The sequence below is a fragment of the Scardinius erythrophthalmus genome (assembly GCF_964197995.2).
Source record: "Scardinius erythrophthalmus genome assembly, chromosome: 19".
Lineage (NCBI taxonomy): Eukaryota > Metazoa > Chordata > Actinopteri > Cypriniformes > Leuciscidae > Scardinius > Scardinius erythrophthalmus.
The window spans coordinates 7688084-7709720 of NC_138239.1; the positions used below are offsets into that span (position 1 = coordinate 7688084).

The following is a 21637-nucleotide window of genomic DNA, read 5'->3' on the forward strand; positions in this document are numbered from 1 at the left end:
TTATTTTAAATATTCAAATATATTACATTTCAAAGATTTACAGCATTTTTTAATATATATATATGTATATACACATTTTAAAATTATTATTATTAGTAGTAGTGGTACTAGTAATAATAATAATTTTATATATTTTGTTTTTTTGGTGATTTTCCTTTTATTGTGACAGGACAGTAGAGAGATAATAATAATAAATGAATTTATTAATATTATTGTGTTTTTAAAAACTTATTTAAAAATTAGAGATTTATATTATCATATTTTATATGATGAATAGCTAATATAGAATATATAATTGTCACTATAATTATAGCTAATATACAGTAATAAAATATTGTTATTGTTGTTGCTGTTGCTGCTGTTGTTGTTGATGTTGATGAGGAGGATAATGATGATGATAATAATAATAATATATATTAAACCTTATTTTAAAAAATCTGAGATTTTTTTTTTAATTTTCACATTTTTTTGTGATTTTATACTTTAGACAACAAGCCAGAATTCATCAATAAAAACAGGCATAATTTCTTAACATCTTTTGCTTTCTTTAGGACCCTGGATTTGCTTCATTTATCATTGACCAGCTGCAAGTGCCTGATTGGTCGCTGAAAGGAGGACATGAAGGAAGGAGGTGTCAGGTGTGTGGAACACCTGCACAGCAGCTAAAACAGCAGGCGCTTCAGACTCTCCAAGAACTGTACCCTGGTTCCCACATGCCATCCCTGCCTCCCAACACCTTCACTGGGCATCCCACCAGGCTGACGACTCACAACGTGGTCACTCTTTCCTCCAGACCTACCAAATCAAGGATACCTCACCCGGCGCACAGCGTCCTGCCTGTGGGGGAGCGGCAACGTGAGCTGGGCTGGTCTCAGAGCATGTCTCCCAGCGCTGGTCCACTGAAACCCAGTGTGCAGGTGACCATGGGAGGAAGACCTCTGACGGGGACCATCGGCTCAGTCACCATTCAAGCCCAGCAGTATTTAGAGGGCATGTGGAGCATCTCACGCGTCAATAACTTCCTGCCTCAGCCAAACCCGGTATGCAACCTTCCATTTCTCTCACAAGATCTTTTGTTTATGTGTTAAATACATTTATTCGATCACATTTACTACTGTACTACAAAACAAACTCCTAATGTGTTCAATTTATAAGTGACCACGTTTATTCCCTGCAAAGGTTTTATCGATGTTCACAGTAGGAGTAGGGTGTAGGGGTTGAAAATAACAGTCATTTTGATGCACTTTTGCATCTTTTCAAGTCAAAAGTGCTGCTGTTATTGTCATATAATGGTTGAGAGGAATGGAAAAGTTCACTTTGAAGGGCTTTTTGAAGCATTATTGTTTCGAAGTGCTCAGCATAAGCATCAGTTATAACGTTCGGTCCGGTTATGTGAGCTACATCTGTCTGAATGAGTCGCAGTTGAAAACACCTGCATAACTGAATCACATGCACTCAGTTAGACATGGAGAGCATGCTTGAAACATAATGCACTAAGACTGTGTGTTAACAATTTTTATGCAGCTTCATTGACAGATTTGTAAAGCTCTAGTGCAGTTTCACATTGTCAGTGCACCTGTTGCTTTATGAGTGAGTGTTTTGGAAATTAGTATCATGTTGTCAATGAATGTTGCAGGGTTCGGTATTGCTGTTTCAGTATCACTTTATGATGAGGTTTATGCACTAGCATTCAAAAGTTTGGGATCAGTAATATATATATATGTATATTTATATATATATATATATATATATATATATATATATATATATATATATATATATATATATATATATATATATATATATATATATATATATGCTGTTTTTTTTTTCTATCCAACAATGACACGTTGAATTGATCAAAAGTGATAGACTTTTACATTGATACAAAAGAATTATATTTGAAATAAATGCTGACCTTTTGGATTTTCTATTCAACAAAGAATCCAGAGATCACAGTATCATGGTTTCTATAAAAATATTAAGACACCAACCGTTTTCAACTCTGAAATCAACATTCCCAAATCAACATATTAGAATGATTTCTGAAGGATCATGTGACACTGAAGACTGGAGTAATAAAGATGCTGAAAATTCAGCTTTGCCAACAAAGGAATAAGTTACATCTTAAAGTATATACATTTTTTTTATTTTGTAATAATTGTTCACAACATTACTGTCTTTACTGTATTTTTGATCAAATAAATGCAGCCTTGGTGAGCATAGACTTCTTTCAACTTACTGACCCTAAAATTTGAACAGTAGTGTATATATACAGCAATTTAAATAAATGCAAATATTTATTGTTATTGACTGGTGACAATATTCCCATAATGGCTGAATGTCATGTGATCATCATCTGTCTGATATATTGGTCTCAGTCATATATCGATCGATCGCCAGAATGCAGGTTTGGCAGATTGACAGCTTGAGGAGTTCATTTTATTACTCCTGCGTTTTATTGACTGCCTGCCTTACTGCACTGTTACATTCCACAGTGGACTGCTGAAGCTGTATAAATGTACAGCTTCAGCGTGTTAAACTAAACAAAACTCACCACCACGGGTGGACAGCTCAACTATTCCTGTCTGTCTTCCAATGCAGAGTCTCTGCTCCATCAGAGCGGTATCTAATTATAATACATATCACATCTTTTTGTGGTGTTGACAATCTTTTGCAGTTGCCTTTGATAGAGCCTTTTTGTTCCTGCCAACAGTTACCGCTATTGACGAAAGGGGATTAGCAATAGTGACGCCAGTGCATTTTATTTTTGCACTAATGTCAACAAGTGCTTTTATTCCAGCGAGTGAGCTGACACAGAAGCTTTTAGCAACCAGCATGTGCTTGTGCACAGACAAAGCAAAAAGCCTTGGATAAGAAACTGGCCCAATGCTGGCCCAGTACGTCTTGAAAAACTAACAGAAGCTGTCTGCCTTGTGGTACTTACCCAAACACACCACTCGCACATGTAGTTTGTGCATGAACGGGATTTGCTCTGAGCTCTATGTTTCCCCCTAGTTCAAAGATGTGCCTTGTATAATTTGGAACGGCTCCTTCATTTCATTAGATTGGAGGGATGACAATATTGCATGCAGTGCGCTGGGACTTCAGCAGAGCCTTGAGCAAAGAGCTTTAATTCATCTGATTTCTGTGGGGAAAAATGACAATCGGCAGGAGGAAAGAGGAGGAGATAAAGCCTTTGAGATGGACTGAGTCTGACAGGAAGTCTTTGGAGGGGCCTTGTGTTCTGTGAAGTAGATTTTTATGTCTCTTCTAGTGGGTAAAGATACATCACTACTTTTGAAGCAGGTGAGAGTTCCTCAAAAGCAAGAAGTGAAACATCAAATGGCAAGGAGCACTTTGATGCAGAATCAGGGCATTCATCATCAACACATGATGAACAAGTTGACAGCTGTCAAGTTTAGATTCAAACATACGCCTGAAATGCTTAGACAGACCACGTGTGAGTGTGTATGTGTGCGTGTGTTTTGAGCACTTACTCTGTTAATACCATTGCATTCCTTTTAAGTCCTTTGGATTACTTAGATAAATACCATGATGCATGGATATGTGTAACGAATATAGACCAGTGTGTGTAAACCCCACTCCCCTATCCAGCCTTCCACGCCGGAGACTAGGGTTCGAATCCCGCTCGGAGCAGGTCGAGCAGGACTGGTAACTTTTGGTGGCAGAAGCCGGATGGGAGTCAGGTTTAGGGGGTGAGTGTAACGGACGTAGGCCAGTAAGAGCTGTAAACCTCACTCCCCTGGCCTCAAGAGGCACGCTAGAGGCTGCGGTCTTTAGCGTCCTTTTTCGCGCGCCCACCTCCCACGCCGCAGCGGGTCGAGTAGGACTGGTTACATATGTTCCATGGTAACAAGTGGTTACAATATTCAAGTACCATGGTATTACCATCTGATAATATCAATGTGTTACCATCATAATAACTGTTTATATAGGGGTATAAAAATCACATTCAGACCCACACTTATGAAAGTCTATATAATTTTCATGTTTTTACACATAGCCACACTTCCGACATGTAGGCTGCACCAAATCGTCAGCTTAATTCTTGCTTCCTCTTAAGCTTGTTTTGGCCAAAGTCTAAGATAGTATCGCATTCATCATTTTCAATGAAGACATTTCCAGAATGCATTGCAATGAGCACAGTTAAATTTGAAAAAAATATATATAATCTGATTAGAAGCACCTTTAAAAAGAGAAAGAAAAACTGTATTGAAAGCATGTTACTGTCAGCTTTATTGCTCTTTGCTCGAGCTGGCAGATAAAATTATTAGAGCATATCGAGGTGGGATTTTCCACGTGGGCTTCATATGGGCTGGAATGACCTAGTGGCCTACTGGGAGGCCAAAACCAGGAATCCTTAAGCAGCGTGAACAGACTGTGATCTACCACCCTCTGAGCCAGAGAAAGAGAGAGAGAGAGAGAGAATTTATGCTGCTTCTTTCTATAAAGGAAAGGGAAAGACACAGACCTTCGAAAGGAGATGCGAGTAGTAGGATTTTGGTGGGGTGTTTACTGGGTGTAGGGTGTAGCATAAAGAGAATACCTGATTTTATTGAATGCTAGGAGCTCTTGCAGCTGTACTTTAATGACCCGACCTGGGGATACAGCATGCGCACCTCGTGCTCTGTGTCTGACACTCATGAAAACAGCTTGACTGGAGGGCTTAAGTCCTCAAAAACCCATAGTGGGTTTTTTGACAGCTGCTTCAGTGTGTGTGTGCGTGATTGTGTGTCTAATGTCTGTGTTTGTGAGTCCCAAATTCGGTATCGCTCCGAATGCGTAGCCCCTTAAACATCCTGTTGATGTGAAACCTGACACTCGCTTCTTCTTTATCTGTACGTGGGGGGATTACCATCCTGTCCAGATAGACACCATTCACTGTCAGTGTGACGCTGTTTTGATTTATCACGGCTCGTCTGAAATCGGAATGCCATGCGTTGTGAAATGACTTTGACATTGTCATGTTTTTTGTGTTGATGAATGCTAAGTTCAAATGAGCCCTTTCTGACTTCTCACAGACATAAAAACCTGGACACTGTAAAGCAGCTCAGATAAAAAAGTGGCAGGAACAGCTATTGTGTATGTGTAGACATTCACAGAAACAAATTTAGTTCTACAACAGAACTGACAGACATAACAATTATTGATTTCAACCCTAAACAGAAAGCAATTATAGACATAAACACAATACAGAGGCATCTGAATAAACAGACATAAACAACTCAAACAAAACAAATCCATTTTTTCTCTGCTTTGTTTAGAATCCCCCATCCCTCAAGTTGAAGCGTATGTTTTAGTAATTATTCAACCAAATGTCACAGTTCAACAAAGTGCAAACTAGAAACATCTCAAAATGCATGCTACTTGTCGTAGTCCGCCTCATGTGAGTAATCCTTCCATGTGTCTGAAGGTTTGTGATGTATGAAGCTCATATGTCATCCTATATAAATATTTCTCCTGTCAGAGTTGCATCGACACATCACGCACTGGATGGGATATGCTTCATGAAAAGATTGTTAATGATGTTATTTTAGTTGCCAGACATGAATCTAGAGCAAACACTAATCCAGCCATTATGCACAACCACCACAACGTAGCTGACATGCCACGCTAAAGCCATGGTTGTCAATGTGTTTAACTCACGGTAGTCTCTGGGAAATGGCCCAACCTTACCTGAAGCCTTTTAGCACTCTGCCTACTTTCAAAACAAGCACTTGACAGATCATATTGATTGTGGGTTTAACTACTTAGTTACTCACAGACCTCGGAGACAAAGAGTGACTTTGGTACAATAATGAAAACGTATCTGAATGAATGGTTTCCAGTGCAGGGATATTTAACAAGCTGCAAAAGAACTCTAAAACTCTATTCCTATTCCATATCTGCGAAAAAGCAATTCCTCACAGACTCCATGCAAGAATTAAGTAACAACATTTCAAATGTCAGAATGCATAGTTGATTCCTAGAATCATGCTCTGTTCACTTCAACTCGCCCACTTGCTATTCCTTCACTGAGCTTTTGTGTGGACACCATTGGAGACACCACTGACAGAAGACTAGTTTCTTGAACTGGCCTCTTTCTCGAGTGCAGAGGAAGATGTGCCTATATTGCCTTGGGTCATGAGAGACCTGGTGGACCCATTTCTGGATTGACAACCCTTGCATCTTGCTAAGGATTTCACATTTCTTGTGCGCCTGTCTAATCTCTACCCATTGAAACCCTATTCATACCTTTAGTACAGGGATGAATGTTCCTCCCTGGTGGCTAATTATGTACTTTATCATAAATGCATGCGAGTAATTGTTACCCACTTCATTTTTATACGTGACCTTTGAAACATGATTTGTAAGGGAACTGCCTCTTTCTCCTTGTAAAGACTTGCTGCCTGTTTCTTCTAGAAGGTGTAGCCTAGGCATAGGATTCTTGGAACAGTGTAAGTTAGCCTTAGATAATTTAGTATCTCATTATTGAATTCCAATGTTTTAAGCGTCATAAATCCTGCTTCTTCCCACCCCAGTCACAAGGCCTCGTGGGTCAAGCAGAGCAGAGCGAATGGTCTTCAGACACCACCATCTCCAGAGTGTCCATAACTCCCTCCAGACAGAGAAGTCAGGTTCAGGTTGGCCAGGCTATGCCCTCTTCCTCCGACCATCCCAGTTCACCTGCGGCATCCTTCTTCATCAGGTAAGAAAACACATTTACCATAAATCACTTAATGGATCCTCAAACATCTATATATAGCAATGCTTTGTTATTAAAGGTACACTATGTAACTTTTTTTGTTCAAAATTAACATCATTTAAATAATGAGTCAATACATCAATTATTCTTCCAAAACGTTTTTGACTTATAATGACGTTTTAACTTACCCTGATTCACTATGGTAAGCCTATTATAAGTGTTTATATTTTAGACCTAGCAGGATGGATTTCGCGGGACATTGCGTACATACGTTACTCGCCCGTGCGTGTTACTGTTAAAAGTTACTGTACATAGTGTACCTTTAACTAAATACTTCAGAATTATACCTTCAGAATATAATGTCAAGGTTATAGATTTTGGACTTGGTATAATGTGGTGTATTATGCTTTGGCATAGTAGCTATAGACTGGCAACCAGCTTTCTTGAGAAAGGCACCTAACCCTAGGTTGCTTCAGGGGAATTGTCCCTGTAGGAAGTGTACTTAAAGTTGCTTTGGATCGAAGTGTCTACTAGAGCACTGCCTAAATTAAATGATGGCATGATTTTAGGAACATGCATTCTAGTCTTTTATAAGTCAGTGTATTCTCAATTCCGCTGGTATGTGGAAAGGGGTGGTGACAGGAATGCTTCTGGAATGCTCCTGGAAAACACATTTGACATATTTCTCAAGCCAAGTGACAGCATGGGACATTAAAGAGTGTTCAGGGGCCTCTCCCTTTGTGGAGAATGAGGGCGGCCGAGGTTTTAGATCCGCTTTGGATGCTGCCACCTGCCCGATCACTTCCAGGTCATTCTGAGACAACAGACAGATGTGACCCCATGTTGGACAAGGTTAATTTTTTCAGTCTGATTAATAATTGCTTGTCTGTTTTCTTTGGAGTTGATTTCAAAAGAAGCGGATAGCAGGGAGGCTGTTGCGTCACAGAACGAGAAAGATGAGGAAGAGAGAGAGAAAATAGATTTGTTTTGGTCTCTTAATTTAAACTCCTGGGTGGATGAACAGAAGAAGTAGGAAATCATGTCAGGTACCACCTCTTGTTTCATCGCAAATAGTATTGCCTGCCAAGAATTTTATTGTTATGGTTAGGAATGAGGTCAGTTATCATTTTGGACACCCTATTATCCTTGGAATACTGGTTCCAAGACTAGGACAAACTGTACATAACTTTGTTAATAACAGCCACTCATTTTATGTGGCTAACAGTCAGTAAATTAGTAACCAAAGACAGAGAAATGTAATAACTGCACTAGATCAGGGACTATGGCATAGACAATCCACTCATACATGCATGAGTGGTAAAAATCCTAATATTTTCAATATTCTCAATCTGTTGCGTGTTTTGAGAGACTTTGACTAGATGCGGTCTGACATAAGTTTGCATCAATGTTAGTTTTCTATAAGAAGTCAGGCTAGTTGATTTAACTGCATGTTTTAAGCAGTAAAACAAGTGCAAATGATTCATTGCTATTTATTTTAAAACAAGACCATTACTATTTTAATAACATGTCTTGCTCCACCGAGAAATTTACTAAGACTTTCAGATACCTTTCACCTCAAAGATGTTTGACCTGATCAGAGTATGCAGAATAAGAAATGCTAGTGCAATACCTTGCTTTAAGGCATACCAAAAAATGTATGAGGGGCATCCTCTAAATGAGTCATTATCAAACTTCTACATTTAAATTAAGAGCTGGTAGTGAACATCCAGACCTGCAGTTCTATGTGCACCTGCAGTTCTATGTGCACTGGGCCTTTAAACTGCTTGTACAACAAGCAGGAGGCTGGATCCTCTTGTAAGTCAAATGTTAATTAGTGCAATTAGAGTTGCACAGTGGAGAGGAGAGCAACGGGGGACAAAGTAAATCTGTTCCCAATCATCCATTCAGTGTTATGATCTTATCCATTTAATTCCAAAACATTTTAAATAACATTTCAGAACAGCAGTGATCAGAATCCATCTTTGAATATGGTTTTAGTGATCTAATCACGATGTTTCTTGGGTGTAGTTAATGTACACATGGCTTTCACTGCTTATCTATGTGTTATCTTAGTTCTTCTTGAGGCCTTTCAACTTTCATCCCCCAAAAATATATATATTATGGTATTACATTATAAACGGACACTACTACAGTATAATGGTATTGAAGTACCTTTTAAATACATTGATCTATGAAAAAGGCACTCAGTAAGTTCAATGATATTAGATCTGGTACTATTGCTGAACCATACTACTGCCACAGTCCTTTTGTAAGGCATCTTTGGCTATATTATGGTGATTTAACTTTCTTTTATTCAGACAGCACTGTATTTATTAGTGAGTATCTATTGAGAAAATAGAAGCGGATGATGAGTAGATGCATTGCTTAGAAGTTGACTTTTCCCTAACCCCCATTCTCGGCATATGCTCCAGAGTGGCGGAGCATATGATTAGTGTATTGACATACTAGCTGGCTCCTGTAATGAATACAGACACAAGGCCCAAAGAGATTCCCAGAGCTTTAGGATGCCTTGGCTATTCCAACTCAGTGCTCCGCGAGATGAAATGGTACTGAGCATCGTGTGCAGGGTCATGTGAATGAATCATCTGAGCTTTTGCTAGGAGGGAATTGGGGTAGAACTGATTAAAAGGATATGACTGTTTTAGACAGCCACATGCTCCATTGACTCCAAAGGGGATGAGACAAAGAGAAAGAAAATGAGGATGAGAGATTTGTCTGTCTAGAGATCAGAGCGACTGTCCACGTGGATATAAAATGTGCAATGGATGCTAAAAGATTTGGGACCAGATTTACTAAACATGGCAAATTAGCGTGAGATCACAATCCCATAAAAGTGCCTATGGGAGTGGAAAGTTCTGTGTATGATCTACCCACTGCGCATAGACAGGTCGAAACGACGTATTTTCTACGTCGTTTTTGCACGTCCAATTTTGCTCCTCTTGAAGGTGCAGACTGTGACGCTAGATGACGTCTTTTTCCGACGTCTTCCGCACGTCTAATGTTGACGTCCGTCCAAAGTTCGTTTGTGGGAAGAAGGAAGGAGACGGGGTTGGCTTGCTGTGGATCGTGTGTTTTATTAGATACTGTGCGTCTTTTCCAAACAATAATCGCGCCCAGTGCGCTCAATCAAAACGCTCTCAAGAAAAAAGCCACACACACACACGCACGCACGCACGCACGCACGCACGCACGCACGCACGCGCACACACACACCTTATTCTTGCTTCTCCCTGGGAATCGAACTCGTGATCTTAGCGTTACAAACGCCAATGCACTACTGTTTGAGCTACAGTAGCACACCTTTGTACGCCTCTCCAGTTATCACCTGATGCTGAGACGATCAAATGGAGTTTTTGGAAAATGATCTTAAATAATTATAAATAATCTGTAGGCCTATTCGAATATGTATTAATCATGTTGATAATGCGCGAATGAGGCGTTTAGCGCGGTGCGGACAAGCGAATGAGGCGAATTGAGGGTCTGGCGCGATACGCGCAAGTGATTTGAGGGTGAGAGAGCGAGAGAGAGTGAGATAATTCTGATTAGTCCAGAGGATATATCGCGTTTAGGCTAAAAATAGGTTCGGCGCATTTTAAACAAGGAAATAGAGATTTGGCATGAAACAAGGATGGAGCGAATAGGTTCAGTACACAGCAAAATGACATAACAAACTCTTTTTTTTTTTAAATGGCGTTTATTGCGTTAAAAAAAAATAATCATGTAAATTTCCTGCACCTGTCATAGACGTCCAAATGACGTCCAAAAAATTACCCAGTTCAAAGGTCCAATGTTGAACGTCAAAATGACGTCCAAGTTGGGTCATGGTTGGACGTCCAAATAGTGGACCTAGTTTGGACGTCGAAAAGATGTCCAGAATTGGTCATGGACCGACGGACCCAATATAGACATGATCTGCACGTCTATCCGACGTCCAATGTTTAGTGGGTACTGACAATACGCAAATTAAAGAACACAGAAGCAGCCAGATCATTTCCATAATGACCAATGCAATCTACCAAGAGCTAGCTTTTCTACCTCTACCTTTAGAGTCTACCTTTTTTTTGGGCGGTAAATAATGGCACAAATGCCAGTAAATTTACGAGCGCAAACCTTAGCAAATCACCTTGCTTGATTTCTATAAATATTCTCCTCCCATAAATTTTGCATCTGAGAGGGAAACTCCTACAAATGCAAATAGATCAGCAACAAAAATGAGCCTGTCCACACCTTTTCAGTGCTAGTTTTTCACTGCGTGTCTTTAGTAAACTCTGACAATAGTTTTTTAATGCCAAAAGAGGGTTTGTGTTGGCGCAAGCTGTAAATCTGGCCCTTGGTGTTTGTGTGTGTGTGTGTGTGTGTGTGTGTGTGTGTGTGTGTGTGTGTGTGTGTGTGTGTGTGTGTGTTTCTGTGTATGAATGTGCGTCATGGGTTTTAAATGGGAAAGTGCAGAATACAAATCTTTCACTGAAGTTTTAGGTTAGTGGTCTAACTGAAAGGTTCTTTAAACACTGATGTGTATGGATGACACGATTTCATACAGAGTATAATGGCTTTAACTGTAACAAATGTATTGTTGAAGGTTGCGAATTTGTGACAAAAGCCCTCCTCGGAGAGGGTTGTAGCATGCTGATAGCATGCTGTGCTTTAGCAGGCTAATAGTCTAACAGTACCTGTTACAATGTGTCTACACTGGAAGTGAGTGGTGCATTGTGATGTGACAAGACTGTTCCTGCCTTATAAGCTCTGTGATTTCACTGTCTACATATTATGCTTATTCACATGCAATATAGACATTGTGTGATGCTGAAGTAGTGCTAAAATTAATTCCTTTTAAAGTGCTGACACAACTCATTAGTTGACCACCCAGTCCAAGTTTAGGGTTGCAATTTCAAGGTGTGTAAACGGAGGGTATATGTTTGTACATGCATGTATGCTGGTCAGCATGTAAGAGGCACAGCTGTTTGGTGGTATGTGGACTTGCAGTGGTATTGAGCACACACAGTTAAACATTTTTTATGGCCTAGCACTCATTTTTAGTTGCCTGTCCAGGTGAGCTTAAACAGTAATGACTATGATTGAAGTAAACATTCCACTGTAATTACTTGAACAACAATCCAGACTTTCACCAGACAAAGTGCTTTGTTGCGCTGGTCTTAAGGAGTAACCATAGAAACAAAGGGAAGTTAATTCATGGGATGTTTATGTTGTGGCTTCAATAAACATCATTGCCAGTTGAAGATACAAGGAAGGGAGACATTAGCCCACATGAACTACGAAATGACATTCTTTCTTGTGACACATCTGAATTGCTTTCCTATACACTAGTTCACAGTTGTTCCAACTAGAAAAGTACATTTTAACATTTTAAATTATTATTTAATCACTGACATAACATCATATCCTTTATAGATTAAGTCCAAAATAGATTTACATTCTTATAATCTACCAGGGCTGTAACGACCATAGGCATTGAGGGAGACGATATGACCATTTCCAATTTTTGAGGGGGAGACTTGTCTCCCTCAGCGCCTACCACTGTTTTGTTGTTAGGATGGCAGACAGTTTAAAAATGTACATTTTTAGGCTGATCTGCCACTCTCGTCAGTGTCAAAATGATGGCCAATCAGATCAAAGAAGGCGGGACTTAATGTTCACTGAAGATGTGTGTAAATTCCAAATCACCACTTTTAGTTTTTACAGTGAAAGAGTGCGTGTGTGGTATGATATAATTAGCTAAACATTTCATATTTGACAACTGTTTTACAATGGATATGTTTAACGATCAACAGAAACATACAGTGATGCAAACCACTCAACTCTTTCAATGTAATTTCGCCATTTTTAATAGAAAATGCAGTCATTTAAATTGCGTAATTCATAACTGAATGTAATGAGATACGATTTTTTTCTCCATTTTTGACATTATACACAAACAGGAGTGAATGTGTGCATATTTTTAAATAAAATATTATTTGCAAATAGACAACTTCACAACTATATAGGCTATAATTTGACCTAGCACTTCTTTTACAGTTCTTATTTCTTCTTTATGCCATTAAATCCCATTTAATCCTTTAATTATTTCTTTAAATAAAATAGCACCCCCCCACGCTTCCATGTATCCATTTGGATAAAAGCATATGATAAATTAATAAATGAAAATATATATCTATCTACCTAGTTAAGCATTATCATCTCTGAGTTAATTACACCGATATTTGATGATGGAGACTGATTCTCCTGTTGTCTCTGCTGGTAAAGCGCAATAGTAAGCATGTTCCATTGTCTAATTTTCGCTCTTTTCATCACCAACACTATGCTACAAGAGAAACTACAAAGCCAATGAGCAAGAGGATTCTCTACAAGCAGGTCATGTGATTTCAACATGGCAAAATACATTGAGGGTGTTCCCACACCATACACACTTTAAACACTTTTTGTAGAAAACTATTTTGAGTCCAGTCTTCATCTCATGTGAGCGTACACATTCAGATGCATCTTCTTGTTAAACGTTTTTAAATTAGCACCAAACTACTGAACACACCTTTAAATATCTTCCATTTAGCCTGTATTTTGATTTGTTTTGCATGTGTATTGACTACAAAGCTTTAAAGTAACCTTTCATGAGCGGCTAACTGCGCATAAGTTAGTAGATATTTAACAATTATTCCTCTTGTAATGAAAGGTCAGACGATGCATTTTGGTACCCCTTTGGGTAACCCTTTATGACTAGCATTGCCCCTAATTCTTGAGTTCTCACTGTGCGTTCCAATTTAAAGTCAATTAGGTACATAAATGCATCAGTTTAATCTCATTGTTCAGACGATTTGCTTCCTTCTCCTGCTGTAGTGGGGCAATAATGATAAAGCATCCCAAGAGTTGTAAACAGGGGGATGCCATTCACCTTTCCACCCACATGCTGTGTCAATGCTAATGTGGACAGTGGTCTTCTGATGGGTGGGACAAGGGGGCGGGGCTCTAATGGAGCCGATGGGATGGTGACATGGGGGATGGTTGACTGTAGAGTAGAGAGGTGAGTGAAAGAGAAGAGAGGGGTTGTTGGGAGTTCTTACACACAGTCACAACAGCTCTCGGCTAAAGCTGATAACGTCGGCTCCGTAGGCCACCCATCACAGCGGAGGATTACAGCGAGAAAGAGATCCAGGAGGGGCAGAGAGATGGAGAGATAAAGTACACAGAGGAGAACAGCAGAGGAGAAAGAAACAGGCAAATGATCCATGTGGATGGCTGTTTTTGAGTGACAGCACTAATCCCTGACAGGGACAAATTGGGAAAAGATTAATGCTGAGTGGTCGGGCCCTGGAGCGGAGCCGGGCCCTGCTGCGCCGCTGAGTGACGGGAGCCGGGAAACAGGAGCACTTCAGTCAAGGCTGATCGTGGCGGACTTTGAAAACATTGATGCAGTGAGTTGGTAGGCAGTGAGGTGAATCCACACACATATCCACTCATGGTGGGCAGATTCGGACTAATGCCCCATACCAACACTCACAGCTGGAGGGAGAGAAAACCATGGACTGTGGAGGAAAGTAACTCGAGCGGCACTATGAAACTGAAGTAAGTCACCATATAAGAAAAACTTCACATTACTTTCTGCCTACCGTCAAAATTGTTGGCTTAAGTTGAGTAATGATGTATTTTTAGGATCTTGCAGAAAATATTTCAATGATTCAGTTGAACCAGTTTGCAAAGCACAACTATTTCACTACAAAACTTTTGTCAAAACATTTGAGTGATTAATCAAATTAATCAGCGAATCGTTTTTCAACTGGTTCAGTGAATTCACTGTTTCTCAAACGAACTGGGCTGTTCAAATACTTCTATATGACTATTTTTAGTGATGACTGAAATGAATCAAATAATTGTATTTAAACTGGCTCAGTCTGAAAAATTCTTCAAATGAGTCGGGTTTAGCAAATGCTTCTCCATGAGTTTTTATTTTTTTAAAGAAGCAGTGCACTCTCCTTTATCGTTGACTTTAGCTGTAATAGAATCAGTTTTGTTGACAGTGCTGTGTTGAGATGTGCCTTGTTGTTTTACCGTGTATTTACTCTGGCTGAACCTCCAGCTGCTGGTCTCTACTCCTAATCACATGTCAAGCTTGAGTTTGTCTGTAAGTGTGTGTGTGTGTGTGTGTGTGTGTGTGTGTGTGTGTGTGTGTGTGTGTGTGTGTGTGTGTGTGTGTGTGTGTGTGTGTGTGTGTGTGTGTGTGTGTGTGTGTAATGGTCATTGAGCAGCTGAGGCTGGCACTCGAGAAGTGGAGGCTGGGAAGGAGGGGGGCCCTCTGGGCAGAGTGTCCAGGTGTGAAGAGCCTGCGGTGGGCCGTGAGATGTTCTGGTTTGTGGTTTTGGGTGGTAAGGGTGGATGATGGAGGTGTTGATGGATCTATCACTCTAGGCCAGCAGCCCTGGGGATCTGCTCAAGCCAAGCCCACTTCCTGTCCTCAGGGTTCTGGGCTGAAGTATTGATGTGCTCAAATGGACTGATCCACAAACACACTCTTTAACAGCATTTATCCCCCTTTTTTAGTGTATAATTCACCTTTTCCCTTCTTAATCTATTGCATTTAGTGTTCTGGTATGAGTGAATCTTACAAGAAGATGCTTGGGTCACATTTTATCTCAAAATCAAAGGAGAAGTAGCTACATTTGGCATCAAGAAAATGATGCCTGGATTTTGCATTATGAAGTGGATTTTAATTTTTATTGGTCATCGTTTTTTTTTAAGAACTCTAATGTAATATAGTTGTTTTTTCAGAATAAAATTCTTTATTTTTTCCCTTTAATCAAAGGAAAATGTAAAATTCCATACAAATGAAATGAAATGGGATATATTTTTTTTTTTTTTTTGCATTGTGGTAAAGAGAATTGGATGAGATGTGCTTATGTGTCATGAAAATGATGTCCCAAAATATGGTTAATTTTATATTTGGGCTTCATATATATTAGGGGTTATTTCGATTTTGGGATGAAAAATGACCTGAATATGTTCTTGACAAGTTTCATGAGATTCACACACAGGAAATATAGATACAACCCAAGGATAGCCCTCAGCTTTACTGGTATATAATAAAAAACGAGATGCTTTCCATTTCCAATGCATTAGTAACATTATATACATGCACAAACACATAGATATACAGAATATAAAAGTAACTGGACCAAAATAACATTGAAATATGATACAACAAGCAATGGTTTGTTATACCGTGCACACAGTGTTGATGTCAAGATGGTGGTCCTGTGTCTTCTGTCCTGTTTCCACCCCCCACACCTTTACAAGATGTCACCACTTCAAATCACTCCCCATAACCTGCGACCACCTCCGCTGAATGTCTCCCACCCACTCTCTCCATTATTCCCCAGATCTTCCTGCTTTTTACACACCCCCAGGTTGTGTGAATAACCCCCATTTTGTGAGTCTCTCAGCCCAAACAGTTCTCACTGTGGTGATTATCACCTTCGAGAAAACACGAAGAACACTAAAGCTTCTTTGTTTTGTCTGAAAGGAGGCAGACTCACCTTTGAAGCACTTGTGAAACAAATGTACTGTCAGCGGTTTAGCATCACAATGGATTCTCTCTCATATGTCACAATCTTGAAGCTTTCTGCATTTGCTCTACACAAATTCATTTCTGTTAACTGTATGTTCCCACTCTGTTTAGAAGTGTAGTGACAGCAATTAATTTTTATGCAATATTGACAACCAAATATCTAAACCTCAACAGCTATGTGAACAGTTTTTCACACATCTGTTTCTCAGGATGAAATGTTCTTACAGTACATGGTACAACAGCATTCAAACCTCAGTTTACTGATCAGTGGCAAGACATCTGGACCCCATTTACACCTCGTATTGACATCTGTCTTGAAAGATCGGATCACAAGTGGTCAGCCAAGAAAAAATTGTTTACTTCTGGTATTAGCATGTTTCTCATATGCCGTTTTGTTGCGAGCGGAGAAACACTATACCGTTCAAAAGGCTGGGGTCATCTTTTTGATTTCTGAAGGATCATTTGACTGGAGCAATGATGCTGAAAAAATCAGCTTTGCTATCACAGGAATAAATTACATTTTAAAATAAAAAAGAAGTTCTTTTAAATTTGAATAATATTTCACAATATTACTGTTTTATTGAATTTTCAATCAAATAAATGCAGCCTTGGTGAGCATATGGTACTTTCAAAAATATGAAGAAATCTTACAGACCCCTAATGGTAGTACATCACTTTATGTCACCTTATTTTGGCACAATAGTTGTTTTACGCAAGTAGGACACAATGCACAATATAATTGTGACACAGTGCATTAGCATTTACTATGCGGTTTACATCCCTGGATGGGTCCAAAGGTGGTTTGAGGGAACCCATACAGATCCTGTATTTTTATTGGATCACATATGATAGATTAATACCAAGTATAAAAGGGCTCATATTAATTTTGAAGCATGAAACAGGGCAGAACAGAAGAAACAGAACATGGCAACAAATACCGGTTTTGGGGACAATTATGCAAAGTGGTTCGTAGTATAGCACCCACCTAAACCTTTTTCCTGAATAAACAGGGATATAAGCTGCAAACAGTTGGTGTTTTTCATGCATACAGTGGGGGTCTGTGACAGCTCAGGGAAAAGCATGAAAACTGCTGTGTCAGGAAGCCAAGCCATCCCACTCGCACACAGTCACCACAGGAAGAGAAGCAGGCATCAGCGAGTCCCCCAGACAGCATGGATCTGCTGATCCATGTCTATGGACTCAATAGACGTGGGCCTGTAGGAGAGCTGATGTTTGCTGCAACACTATGGAAATAAATGCTGTCGAATCAGTCAAATTCCAAGTGCCTTATGGCCTGGGGGTCTTTATATGCCAAAGTAAGGTTGTTTGCAGGCCTTCGGGTTCTTTGAAAGTATTTTTTGAACTGGGATTCTAGTTAATCTCTTGTATATTGTTTGAAAATACAAACTTGGTGGCTGGAATTACACACTAGCACTCTGCATATAATAGCTATATATACTGTATATAGTAGCAGCTTTCAGACTTCCCACGGTGCGTCGGCGTAACAAGGGTTTGATTCTTAATTGCTTTAGCACTGTACTTCACACAGTAAGCATGATAGACAAGTCACTGTCGCCACCTTATTAGTCATCTCAAAGCTTACACTTCTCGAGAATGCTGATTAAAACAAACCCTAAATAACAATTGAAAGCCATTTCACAAGGGAAAACAGTAAATAAGGAAGAAGAGGGAAGCGGCGGCTCTTCTAAAGAGGTCTCCGGTTTGCCCGGATTTGTGGAATACAGATCAGATCAACTGAGGTTATTAGTTGTGTAACCAGACCGAGTGGAATATACATTTAAAGGTTTATTACCTATTGTCTTTTCAGACAGCATATGTGGTTGAAGTTGAAAATTCCCATGAGGTCATCCAGCCCGAATATCCTCTGTTGTGGCTGGAGAGAACAAAAGCAGCAGCTCACAATCCACCCGGTTAAGCTTTGAGCCTGAGCAAAAAAAAAAAAAAAAAAATGAAAACAGCGTTATGTCTAATTAGTGTTCAACCTTCCCCTGATTTCCCAGCCCAATACCACCCAAGTGCACAGTTCATACTTATTCATGTAGCATGTTTTACCGCAACTCAAGCAAAATTCCAGACTACTTAATGAGATCCCTGTTGCTTGTCATTACAAACACACACTACTGATTATACACATTCTACTGATTCCATAAAGAAAAGTTTTATTGTCAAAGGAGGAGACGCTATAACCTGAATCTCTCTACAGATGTCGCCTCAAGGATGTCTATAATACTTGCAGAATATGTTAGCATTACTTTGAATCTCTATAGCGGTTGCCCAGCTGGGGCAGGAAATTGAAATTCGCCATCTTTACTCGTGGGTTTTAATTTTGCTACCAGGATATTTGCTAATGCTTTTTTGCTGCCCCATGATAGTTAGCGTTCTAGGAACAATTTGGTTCACCTGCTGAATAAAGTTGAATCTTAGCTTATGTCTTGTAAGCTAACCGTGTTAGCTCACAGCATGTTAGCTTAGCCTGCACATGATTCAACGGGTGGACCAAATTGTTCATGATACATCTACTAATATGACGGGACAGTGGGTTGATTTTTTCCTTCATTTTGGTTAATTGAATAGTAAGGAATGCAACATTGTTTTCATTGCATTTGTTTACCACCCCTATCATTTTTCCTAGCATTTCAGGAAAAATTTTGTCTGCCTGTTGAATCGAGTTGAAGCTTAGATTTTTTGTGTTAGCTCATAGCATCCTAGGTAACAAAATTGTCCATTACATGTTAGCCATACACTGACTTGCTGTTCCTTGCCCAAGGAAATGTTCAGGCAAGTGGTCTGTAAAAGTAATCTCAGTAGGCTAAAGTTTATCCATTTTAGTTCACTGAGTATTAATGTTTATTTGTGAGGATGTAAAATTGTTTTCACAGCACATTAAGGCAGTGAAGGTTTGTGGTAAAGAGGGGGGTGGAGTGCAAGTGAGAGACAGAGAGGGAGTTGATCTGCTGTTTTTATTTGTTGAAAGCTACTCTGCATGCAGATTGTCTGAAATGGAGTGGATTACAGCCTGTAATCAGTTCATGACCCAGCATGTGTGAGAGCCTCTTGCAGAGAGCTGAGAATCCCATTAGCGCTATCTCTCTCTCTATTTCAGTAGTAAGTTGCTAGAACCAACAACCTGAATTCCTGCATTAGCACCAGAGGGCGCTCATAAAAGCTTATGTGTAGGGCCTGTTATTAATGAACATACTTTGGGTTATTGCTATAACCTATGGGTTTCTTAATGGCAAGTTTCTTGGATTTTGTCTGTTGCAAGGCTATAAGCTGTGATAATGCATCACATGGTATGGATTGATAGCATTCCTGCCGTTTAAGAGCGCATCTATGCACATTGCAATGGTAATGATTATATTGCAGTGTGAAGGTCACCACTGAATGTAATAATCTTCTCATACATTGGTGGCTATATGAAGTCAATTGAATGATGTTATTAGTCTTATAAACCCAGCAGCTGTATGGTTCTCATCTTGTATGGTTAGGGAAGCATCCGTCTTTCTGTCTATGACAACATGATCATTAGTCAATAAAGACTATTGACTATTGACATATTTATTGCATTTTTGAATGGGATGTATTATGTAAATGGCATAGATGGATGTTCACGTCCCTTGGTGATTACACTGCCTCCTGTCTTTACCCAAATAATTTTTTTACTAGGGTTGTCAAAGTTATGCTTTGCATGTGCAATTATCTTTTTTAAATTTTTACATTGTTAATGCATCTTTTCAGTTTGACATTCATAACTGTTTCTTTCTCTTGAGGTCTAGAAACTGATCAAAACCTGATTGTTGCTGCAGTGCACACAAAAAGTCCCATATAGACACACTTTATGGTTTAATTATTTATAAATCAAACGCAGATGGGACATTTTAAATAATCTGCATTCTTTGCATGGTGAAATTTAATTATCATCAAAAAATACCCACATTGCAAAACACCATAATTCATATAAATTTAATACACTGGGAGATGGCCACAACTCCCTTTGCTTCCATATTGTCAACTTGAGCCCACAACAATCAAAAGACAACCTTCGCTCCGCACCCCTGTTTCCTGAACATCTGTTTTTTCCCCTATCCTCTAACCTTCCATGGTCACTTCTTTCTTTCTCTCTCTTTCCCCTCTTCATTTCTAAACCCTGATGTTCCTGGCTTTCTCTGATTAATCATGCACAGATATTCCCAGCAGCCTCTGGGGTTGTTTGTTGTAATAGCCTCAGAGTAAAAGAGTGCAAATAAATAAGCGTTAGGTGTCCTCCCTGCCAGACAGTGATTAATGAATGAGAGCTAAGGCAAGGTGGAGCGGTAGGATGCTCTTGTTGACTCGGCCACCCGACATTGCAAAGCTTCTGTTTGTACCTAGTGGGCAATGTGACCGTAATTTGTAAAAGTCAGTTATAAGCAATTAGTTTTAGGTCTGAAATGGCTGAAACATCTTAATCACGCAAGCATAGTTCAAGGTCCTGGTCAAGAGCACGTCTGGTCAAGTGTCTGATCGGATCTTGCGGTGTCAGCTAGTTTCACCGACTCCTTCTTTACTTGGGTTGCGCTTTTTGTAGCGTGTGTAGGCAGCATTATCCCATTCCACACACTTGTCCTGTAATTAAATTCCTTTTCCTCAACACCCTTTTAGTGAAACCTGATGCTGCGGGTTGTCTACCTGTAGAACAAATCCCGGCGGTGCAAAGAGGAGAGATAGAGAGATGTATCACGGATGAGATGAAAGTAGATGGTAATCTTTGTAAACAGGGAGAGAGAGAGAGAGTGCGCGAGAGAGACGCGAGAGAGTCTTGGTTATCTGTCAGTTTTCTGCTAAAATGGAATTGATCTTCCTTAAACGTTAGCTTGCTGTGCTTTTAAACAAACTCCGGAAGAGCAACCAGGCTACACCTCGCATGAATAAAAAGAGAATATCTTCAAAAAATGACAACCCCATTACTATCTTCAATTTGTGGCTTTCCAGAGCTTTTTCTCTAGGGGCTCGGGATTGAATGCTGCAACTCATTAAATAAAAAAAATCTTGGCCACGTTTATGGCTTCTGTTCTGCCTCCCCACCGTGGCTAAGTCACAACAAGCCAAGCCTGGATTAGCTACACATCCTGTCTGTTCAGGGATGCTATTGAGGGGGTAATTTAGGAACAGCAAAAAGACAACAATGCATCTCTCGTTCACTCGCTCGCCCCTCTTCAAAATGCTTTAGCGGCCTTTTTTCATGCACTGTAAACAGAATTGTGCTCTCTTTTCTTTGCTGTTGGTATTAATGGAGGTGATAGGCTTGACTTTGTGGACATGTTTGGTGGTACTTT

At 39.7% G+C, this 21637-nt stretch overlaps 1 protein-coding gene across 1 annotated transcript in view; it reads left to right on the forward strand.

Moving 5' to 3' along the window:
- kif26ab (kinesin family member 26Ab) overlaps positions 1–21637 on the forward strand; it is a gene marked incomplete at its 5' end in the record, with an annotated part of 95459 nt that overhangs the window by 38174 nt on the left and 35648 nt on the right. The window contains 2 exons of the mRNA XM_081393954.1: positions 552–1040; positions 6546–6712. Coding sequence (XP_081250080.1) covers positions 552–1040; positions 6546–6712 — 656 coding nt within the window. The remainder of the gene's footprint in view (positions 1–551; positions 1041–6545; positions 6713–21637) is intronic.